The 10,398-nt window shown below is 38.6% G+C and overlaps 1 protein-coding gene across 1 annotated transcript; it reads right to left on the bottom strand.

Moving 5' to 3' along the window:
• Positions 1–236: 236 nt before the first annotated feature.
• Positions 237–9,528, bottom strand: SUMO1 (small ubiquitin-like modifier 1). Its single transcript, XM_009284649.2, has 6 exons — positions 9,504–9,528; positions 7,057–7,148; positions 5,413–5,487; positions 4,057–4,134; positions 2,080–2,151; positions 237–1,123 (listed from the first exon to the last, which is right to left on the bottom strand). Exons 1-6 carry the CDS (start codon positions 9,526–9,528, stop codon positions 1,055–1,057), a joined length of 411 nt encoding a protein of 136 aa, XP_009282924.2. The 3' UTR covers positions 237–1,054.
• Positions 9,529–10,398: the final 870 nt, after the last annotated feature.

Raw genomic sequence — 10,398 nt, 5'->3', positions numbered from 1 at the left:
TATTCTCTAACAAGAAAAGAAACAGCTAGTAGTCTCAAATAGTCACCTGCAAAGCAAGTAGATCAAGTATTTTTCTAGGGCAAGTAGAAAAAAGTAATTTTTTTTTTTTTAAATGAGGTATATTTACAGAGCACGTTTTTTTTCTGGCTTCAACGTATAGTTACTGGAAAAGCATGCCCTAATTATAACTTTTTATGGTTTTGTTCATTTCCAAACGTTTGAAAAGAAAATGCAAGTTGTTTATAAAATTGTTTTTCTTGTTTATTTTAAATGAAGCTGGTACAGACAATGTCCATTCAAAACCCACGTCCCAGGCCAAAAGGTACAAACAAGAGTGTCAGAGTAACACCAGTTGTCTGCTGTGAACATTCTTGCATGAATACCTGCATGTACTAACTGCTATATGAAGTTAAAATGCTTCTGGGCTCTTCTGGCAAGATTTAAGAATCATTAGGGTTTTCAATTTTATGTCTTCAGCAAAGCCATCTCTGGAGCAAGGTACAGATGACAACAGTTCTAGCTTTTCCATTTCCAACTTGGTAATCTTCTTCGTTGGGCCATCAGCACAATTTAAGCAAAATAGCTCTGAGTTACGGATACACAATTTCTCCACAGTTTAGTTCTCTGAAAAACTTCATCTCGCACTGAAAGTTATAGTCCAGGAGTGAAACAGTCACACATCAAAACTTCAGGGCAGATATGGAAGTCATTAAGAACACTCGCCCACCTGGCAGATCTTACAGCCTTCGTGCCTGAAATGCACGAACCTAGTGAACATACAAATGCATGTGTGTATGTGTATTTCTAAAGGGGGGGGGGCGGGGGGCAGAAGGGAAGAGGGAAGCAAGGCTGCAGCTGGATCACAAAAGTTCAGCACAATGAAAACAGAAACGATAGTGTATAATGAGCACGAGAATTCAAAATACCAGACGCTTGAAAATAAACTCCCAGAGATGGGGTGCCAGTTTCAATTCAGTGTTGAACACCACATTACAAAAGAACTATTATTTAAAAATAAAAAAGGATTAAGGGGGAAGAAAACAAACAGAAGGATCTAAACTGTTGAGTGACCCCCCGTCTGTTCCTGATAAACTTCAATCACATCTTCCTCCTCCATCCCCAGCTGTGAGAACAGAGAAAAACAGCACATAATTGTTATAAATCTGGTGTACTGAATTCAGAGCAGGTCCTAGACAAGTTATACAATGGTTTGTTCCTCTATCCTGTCATAATTCATCAAAGGGGTGAAAAAAATTTCAGTCACCGTCTCACTAGCCAACATGCATGATTTTTAGTCCTTTTCCTTCAGTCTTATGTCAAAGCAAAAGCCTTACCAGTGAAGTCTAAATCCGCTTGTGGAACAGTACACATCAGCCTGGAAGTTGCTAGCTTTACCTTTCTCTAAATCCCTTCTTGGGCAACAGATGCACAGGAACGTAATCAACATCACAGTCAATGCACCAGCTGTACAGCCATGTGAATTATACATAGCACACTACTAGTTCACAATACAGCTAAGACCGACAGCTTGCAACTGAAAGCCTGTTTACAACTGTTCTCTCAAAGAGGGTAACTTGTTCAATTTCACGGTACACAAGATTGTCTGATTTTTTCAGAAGGTCATTATTATAATAGTGTTTCTTCCTGCTTTGTCATAACAATTGGTGGAAGTCACTGGACAGAAGTAACCTGTTTTCTGTTTATTTACACTTTCATCTAATACATGTGAACTAAATACGTATTTATTCCAAAGTCACACTGAAGTTCTAGCTCAACAACTGGGAAGTTTCCTTAGGTTTTTTCTCTCTGGTAAGCGGTGACTACACCTTCCCTTCTAGGACAACATTACACATGAAGGTCCAATCAGACTCTTTCTGAACTGCATATCAGCCTTATTAAAGATTCTAGTTAGACAAATATAGTCAGACTATATTTGACTACATATAGTCCAAAAAGTTGGCTATATTTAAAGAAACACCTTGATTCTGGTTAACAGTCCAGCAAAACAGAGAAACTAACCAATTTGGTATTTAGTTTCTCCAGTGAACTATGTAACACTTTTTCTAGAAGGAAACTCACCTCCTTGGGGGTATGATTATCAGTAATTCTCTGACCCTCGAAGAGGAACCTGAGTGAATTCATTGGAACACCCTAAAAAAAGAAACAGATGTACAAGAAAAAAAACTTACTGAAACTTGTACAGATTTACAAGAAAAACATTTTTAATAAAAACAACACGTGAAAGTCAAAAAAGAAAGTGTTAGTTCCTGTTACACAGGGAGCTCAGCTATTCTGTTGCAACCATGCAGACTACAAAGAAGTGACTCAAGGAGCATGATAGTGCTGAAATGTGTGTTTATTCTAAAGTCTCACTGGAGTTCTAGCTCAACAACTTGGAAGTTTCCTTAGCTTTTTTTTTCCCCTTGTCTTTTTTTATTTATAAAGTACTGACTACACTCTCCCTTCCAAGACAACATTACACATGAAAGTCCTGTCTTTTTCTGAACTGCATATCAGCCTTATTAAAGATCCTAAGACAATAGGGGGAACATGATGTTTACTTCATGAACTGTCACCATAGGAAGGAATAGCAATCTTCACCGTTGCCAGTTCTGCAAAAGCTCTACACTCTGGACAAGAAAGAGCAGAGCTGAGGGGGAGAAGGAACACCATTCAAACAGGGAGAAAGGAGCATCCCAATGGTAAATAAAGTTGAGTTGCAGTTTATCTATTGCACAGTGTGCCTGTGTTACGGCAGAATATCATACTTCACCTCAATAGATGAGGCAAACACCTCATCTTTTTCTTCTCTTTCAAGTTATGAGCAAAACAAACACAAGTGAAATATGACCTGTTTTGTGCATCAATTAGATCTCAGAAATATTGCTTGCAAATAACTAGGCAGAAAAATTCACAGGAAAGAACAGCTCTTGACACTGCTCCAACAATCCCTCTGGCCAACTTGGAAGAAATGTTCACAGTCCCTTTACCAGAGAAAGGCTACTTGACACCAAAAACCGTATTGACTGCTGATGAAGGAAGTCACAGACTCTCCAGAATTCAGCCCAGGAGACAGATACAGCTGTGTTCATTCAAACAATTATTTCTTTCTTAAAAAAAGAATTCCACACACATGCATTTTCATCAGTCAATAAGACTGTTGCATGAATTATTTCCAAGATCTTATTTTAAAATTTCAAGTTTTTCAAATGAATCACAATTTTAATCAGTTGGATTTGGCTACAAACATATCTGGTGTTTGATCTTTTCTTTCCTCCTACTCCAGAAGGATAGCAAAAAAGAACACATTCTACAAAAGAACACTTCAACCGATAAGTTCAACTTGTCTTAAGGTATTAAGAAAAAACCCAAAGTATTATTTCTTATGATTATATCTCCTGAAGTGAACTCCAACACAGTTACTCAAGAAAAGGCCACACAAGGCATCTATCCCCAAAGCTGGGGATAAACTAGGCCAGGGCTTCTGGAAATAGCAGCAGTGAATCCACAATACCTGCCACAGAATCTGGAAGTGAAGATATATTTTTGTTCTGTAACAGTAGTTACTGTTTACCTACATCCACAATTAATGTTGCAGATTTCTTTAACTCGGCATAATAATTAGTGTTAATCAATTACCATATTAATGACTGTAACAATGCCTAAGGCTGCTCTCATCCTAAGCTGCAGTATTCTACAGCTTTAAGGGAATTTCACTTGGAGACAGGAGATTTTACAGTAACTATAAATGCACGCCCGGGCATTTTAAAAGGTAACTTCTATGTCTTCTGAGCAGCCACTATATATTTTCAAACAGTAATTTTAACTTACTACAAAACTCACAACTGTCTTAAATAGAAAAACCTTTACTTGTCAAAAGAAATGAGGAGATCCATTGTATTTGTACTGTCAAGACACCTGTCCCGCTAGTAACTAGATAGAAGCTTGACCGTCTCAACAAATGTCTTTATTTGAAAGAACAGTGAGAAAAGTAAAGCTAAAGTGTTTGGCTTTTTTATTTTCTTTTTAAAGAGGGAGTGTCATTGTTTCACAAACCTGTCTTTGACAGTATGATTCTTTGAGTTTCTTGAGGTGTGTTGTCATTTTCACCTTGAAATGAATTTCACTGCTGTCCTAAGAACAGAAAAGAAAAAAGTTACTCTTTGTAGTAACTGCTTACTTTATCCATGCTAATTTTAAGATTTTCATTAAGAAAAACTTATGTAAAACTAACATGGAATGCAGTCTAACTATCACTGTGTATACCTTGGTACATCATAACATGAACCTCCACGGTGATTTATCGGTCGTTAAATTCATCATGCACTTCCACAGGAAGCTCTATTTTAAAACAGATGGCATAGTATAGCCTTAGGCTCACTATGGAGGTTTTGGATTTAAAAGTACTAAAAACCATACATGGTTCCGTCTGTGCTTCCATCTTTACCCAGCTGATGTACTTATGAAATACAAACATACATATGCAAGGGACTTCTGCTCTAAGATTCCAAAAGACACAAGTTAAAGCTTGCACTTCAAAATATATACGAAATCTTCTTCAATTAGAGTAATTACCTAGAAGTTAGGATACAGGCAGACTTGGCAACACAACACTAACCTAAGGAGAAATCTTAGGTCTCATTATTCTACAGTCCATCCTACCAGCCAAGATACGAGTAACTACAACTGTCAAAATGGCTACAGATAAAACAGACTGCAAAAGGTTCTGTGCAAAAAGCACGCGGGTCACATTCAGCTTTTGAATATGTTCTCATCATTACCTATTAAACCAGCAAGAGGTAAGCTAGTTTGTGTTGGTCCTACTTTAAGTCATCCATCTCCAGTCAACAGCACAGCAATTGCACTAATGCTCCAACAAACAACACTGAGTTAAAGTCATATGGGCTAGGGGTTCTTTGTACAGAATGACTTCTGTTCAAGAAGGATCTCGACATTCACATTCCAGCACAACTTGAATTCAGACTTATAATCCACCATTCACATCTACCAACATGCCAGCCAACAGAATCCTCTTCCTATCCCTGTCCAAGAAAGTTGACCTCACGCTTAGTGTACTACAGAACTCTGAAGACCTGAATTTACCAATTTTGCCACATATTTCATTCATATCCTTGGATAAATTAATCCCCCAATGCATCAGCTCCCCTAGTTATAAGATGGGGATCACACTGACCAAATCCTGAGTCATAAGGATAAATTACTCAAGCTTTTAAAAAAAAAAAACACACCAGAGAGTATACTAACAGACATTACTGGCAATTGGTAAGTAGTTTATGGCAGGGGAGGATCCACATTGAAGAACTGAAAGTATCAACTTTCATTTGTTCATTTCTACAATACAAAAACTCACACCTCCACCAAATGTCAACAAGTAATTAGGTAAAAACTCACCTGCCCAATGACTTTAAGTTTAATGTATTCCCCTTCTTTCTTATCTCCTAAGTCCTCAGCTGAAGGTTTTGCTTCCTGTAAGAAAAGCATCAAAAAAAAAATCTGATCAGTTCAACACTTCGTTATTTTCACTGGACAGTACGACAGCTGTCACCCTCCTTATTACATGAAATCAGACTATCCAAGGCACCTTATTTCTTCCTTTCTGTGTGTGAAAATAATAGCAACACAGTATTATGAAAGGCTGTCTGTCTGCCTATGAAAAGTTTAATTAATGACAGAAGAGAAACACTGAAGTACCTAAGAGATGAGAGAAGGATCATTTGGAAATAGATGACAGATGCAAAAATGAGAAGTATGATTTTATACCACTAACTCCTAGTCAACAGACTGCAAAAAAGAAATACAGGAAGTGTACTGAGGCTCAGATATTTGACGGAAAAAAGAACACCATGAGGAGAGTAAACAGAACGCACTTGTAACACCCTATCAGTGTAAAGAGAGTGAACCTTGCAAACATTTTTCAGTCTATTGCATCAACAGTAGTCACTGCTTTCCAAAGGATGGTCAGCCACCTTCTTTTCTACGACAACAAAACAACACCAAGTAACAACTTCCTTCTAGCATGTTTGTTTTAAGACCACAATTCTTAAACGTTCTTAAAAGTTGCAGTTCTATGAACTATAGTGTTTTGATATCTTTCCAGGATAAGAATTAATTGTACAGACAAGTTTGATTTAACACCTTGAGCACTAAAGCTCATCAAAAGGGTTTAAGTATTATTTCTACAAGACATGAATTAAGGACATCAAAGTTTTCACGTTAGCTGCTGATAGATAAGGCAAGTGAGAGATCAGGTACTATTAACCCCATCCCTTGCCTGTCACTACATATTCTAGATCAGGTCTTCAGTTATGTTCCACAGCAGCACAAAGGGATTTTACACAGACACTGCCTCAGGTCCAGATGGTGCTCAACAAAGAAATCTTCCCAAGTAGTCAGAAACAAGGATACCCTGCTGATCATGTTTCAAATCTTCCTTTTATATTTTATTGCTTAACACAGTAGACAAAATAAGCAAAATACATAAAAGGTGCCTACCACATATGTTTTCCCAGCACTAAAGGGACGTTTTGCTGTGTATACAGAAATATCCTTCATATGGTTGGACTTGAACTTTAGGTTCAAGCACCAAAAACACATACTAACCTTCTGTATTAAGTCCATCCAGATAGGTCTCTATCTCCAGATTAAAATGGCAGACAAGCCTTTTCAAGCTTTTTTTTTTTCCCCTTAAAGAGGTTAAACATGCATAACTTCTTTGAATGTTAAAAGTTCAGGGAAGGGCAGGGGGGAAGTCTGCAAACACCCTCCCTATCTGAACCAGTCTCAGTCTGGAGGAAAGAAAGAGAGAGGAAGTCCTCTTTGTACCAGTTTGACTCACTGCCTCAAGCCAGATCCATTCAGTTTCTGCGATGACAAAGACATACGAGCCAGAGACTCCACCTGGTTTGAATACCTTTTTTTTTTTTTTTTTTTTAAAATACCCACCCGGGCACAACCTGGACTGCTGGGACTGATTCATCACCCTTCAAGCTCAAACCCAAAAACTGACCCCAAGCTTTCAAGAAACTAGACACTTACCCTCAGGTCTCCAAGCAAGTCACTTTTGAAGTGGAAAGGAATCTTCACTGGTAACACAGTCACAGCAACTACGCTCCCCACCGAAGTTTTCCCTTTCTAACATATCTGAACTCTGACCTCATGGGACTATTTGCAGGAATAAAAATACGGTTTCCACTCTTGACTAAAGAGAGAAAGAAAAACAAGATCCTGCAACTTGTTCTGATAACTTGCACAAACAGCATTTTTATTGTCCGTATGCAGGATGACTAACCTCTAGGAATCAGAAAGAGATTCAGATCTCTACAGATCTGAAGTCTGTAACTTCAAAACTATCTGTTTTGCTATCACTGAAAAAATTTGTAAGAACATCCTGTCCCTTTACAGAACTTTTCAGGTCAGTCACTGTCTTAAGTTTACTTTGCATAAGAACCAAATTGCACAGCAGCATATTATCCCAGCAGTAGAGGCATTTGTAGTAGTTTATACAGTTATGTGCATTGTAACAGACCAACCTACTGAGATTTCCAAAACAAATCATCTTGCACAAGGTACGATAAATCATCATTGCTACTATGACAGTGCCTCTGGCCCATATGAGTGGAAGGCAATGATTCATAAGACGTTTGATTCCTACCCTCAGAGAAAGAGGGCTCTAATACTAAAAACAAATAGGGGAAGCAGCAAACAGTAGAAAAAGCAGAGGGAATTGGAGTCTTGAAACATCATACCATAAAGATGCTAGTTTAAAGCCCCAGCAACCTCTCACCCACAAAGTAAGAGCAAACAGAGCTGTAATTTCAGGAAAAGAGAAGTAAGATCAAATCAGTGTTGACAATGCCAACAATTGAAGCTTAAAAAAAGAGCAAAATATTTGAAATCAGAACATAACAAGACCCAGCAAGTCTGAAACAGCTCCCTGCATTTTGTCAGTGAACTATACTGCCATTCAATGCCAAATGGTAAAGCTGACACAAAAACACTTAAGAACAAAGAAAGCAAGGAGATTGCAAAGTTACTAAACTACAAGCATTCACTAACAAAATCCTGGATCAGCAATCCGCAAGCAAGCCTCCAGAGTTTTACTTGCTCTGTGAAAAGAACTGGACTTTAGGGTATCTCATGAAACAGTACATGAAAAAAGACTACCATACAAACAGAACAGGAATACCACAACACTCCAAGTTCTAACTTTTCATTAGATGCCTAAAGTTTTAAATGCTTCATTCCACAGTTTTCCTAAATAGCACAAAATGAGGCTCCTAGTACTGTCTCACATTTATATATCAACACTAAATTCATGACCGTAAAAAGCACCCAAAGTTTCTTGGATGAAACATGCTGGTATTGCTATTGCAACTAATGAAACCACAAAACAAACATTGTAAGGCAGTATATTGCAAGTTTCCTCCTCCAATTTTCTGAAGCGCTCAAACTTCCATGTCTGAGCCTAAAAAAAACCCCTATACTCAGCACACTTTAGATAATCTTTAAAAAAAATAATAAAAACAAAATTACTAGAGGAATAGGACTACAACACACTTCTTAACACAGCAAATAAACTCTTGTATTTGTTATAGGAGTGAAAACATGCATACAAACTATAGCATTCTTTATTAGTAGTACATGAACAGATAAAAATGTCAGCATCCAGATTCAATTAAAGCAAAAACAGCCTGAGATCCTTGAAGGGAAGGGAAAAACAATTATTTTTGTTTCTGCTTAGGTCCCACCAAGCAGCCATGTGTTTTTTGAAGTCTGCCCTTCTTGCAAGTATTTTTACTTACCATAAAAGTTAATTTCCTATTGGAAATAAAGTAACTAAATCAAGTATGCTTCTTTATACTAAAAAGACAAGCCAAAATTATCATAACTGGTAACAAATTATGTCCTCTTAACTTAATTCCAGGGCCAAAAAGAAAGACACTAAGCAATCCACAGTTTTGGGTAATCCAATTATTCCTGTAGGATTGATAAACAGAGGAATGAGATTTACAGTGCTGCGTTACTGTACGTTATACTGTTACTTAAGCATCTGTTTAGCTCTTGTTGCACAGTCCCCCCAGAAGCGAATGACACAGCATATAACAATGTCTAGCTTATCTATTAAAAAACCCAAAAAAATCAGGGTCCTTTTTCAAAGACCTTTAAGATATGTATCCAAAAAAGGTTATCACATACAATGAATTTTACATACTTCAAGCAGTCCCAAAGAACAAACATGCATGTGTTTTAGCAGAACTCGCCTGGAGAAGGAATTACCTAATGAAAGCTGCTATGTGTTAAAACATGCCTTAGTTCACAAATGCAGAGAGCTACAGAGCAGGTCACGTGAAGATCAGTCTACAAAATCTAGTTCAGAATTTACCTGGTTTTTTTTGTATGCAGCCACGTTCACATATTTTACCACACTGGAAACGTGTCTTAATGGGTGCCAGCAATAGCTGTGCTCCTAGCTGCACTCTCACGGGCAGAGATAGGCAGCAGCACCATCCTCACTAGCAGAGTTGCATTGTGCTTTAAAGTCGGGGGTGGGGAGGAAGACCACCAGCACATACAGCGATGGTTTCTATTCATGGATCATAATGTATGAAGGCTATTCCTCAAAGCAGACACAGTATATACTAAGCTTAGCCTTGTCTCTGGACACTTTTAATTTCCTGGCTGGCACCAGTACTATTCTTGACTTCACAGCATTGCAAGAAACATTTGTAGATACCGACATTGATTTTTCCAAAGTCAAATTGTCATGACAAAGTTAGAAAACACTGCCATATGAAGGCAATAATAAAAAATAAAGCAAAACAGAACACAAATTAAAACTGGAATGCTGTTTTAACTTTCCACCAGCAGGTCACATAGCCTAAAGCAATAGTTGTAAGGAAAAGACTGTATACATGCCACACCAAGAAGCCAGGAACTTGCGGTACAAGTAACTATTTAAGTCCCCAGTTGAAAAGTCAGAATTGACAGGAACGTAACGATGTACAAGGGGTGAAGGCAGGACAGAGTCTTGGTGAAGGATGAGGTGTTTAATACAGGCAAGCAACGCTCAGTTAAGAAAGTCTGGGGTTTTTCCACCCTCCTTTTGCATTCCTAGGGCAAACAGAGGACCTGGCAGGTCTAGCCTAACTCGCACAAAGCCTGCTCCGGGGGAAGAGCATCCTACCACACAACTGGGAAATGGAAAATGAAAGGAAACAACTGTTGTGCAACACGGCTCACCCCTTGCTGCACTCCCGGGTTTCCAGGGCCAGGGCTGCCCCGGAGGCGATCCTGGCCGGGGCTCCGCGGAGCCGCCCCCGCTCCGGCCAGACGCCGGCCCCGGCCCTCGAGTATCCCCCGCCCGGAACCCACCCCCGT

The sequence above is a fragment of the Aptenodytes forsteri genome, unplaced genomic scaffold (assembly GCF_000699145.1).
Source record: "Aptenodytes forsteri isolate BGI_AS27 unplaced genomic scaffold, ASM69914v1 Scaffold183, whole genome shotgun sequence".
NCBI lineage: Eukaryota > Metazoa > Chordata > Aves > Sphenisciformes > Spheniscidae > Aptenodytes > Aptenodytes forsteri.
Note: the sequence above shows the minus strand (reverse complement) of the source record. Positions and strands in the feature narration are given on the sequence as shown.

What these genes read in the sequence shown, in the direction of transcription:
- SUMO1 (XM_009284649.2), bottom strand. Translation starts at nt 9,528, where the DNA reads ATGGTGCTGCTGCCTATCTCTGCCC. An exon ending in AACTTAAAGTCATTGGGCAG is followed by an intron (nt 4,135 to 5,412) that starts GTGAGTTTTTAC and finishes TTCTGTTCTTAG; the next exon opens with GACAGCAGTGAAATTCATTT. An exon ending in ATAATCATACCCCCAAGGAG is followed by an intron (nt 1,124 to 2,079) that starts GTGAGTTTCCTT and finishes CTGTTCTCACAG; the next exon opens with CTGGGGATGGAGGAGGAAGA.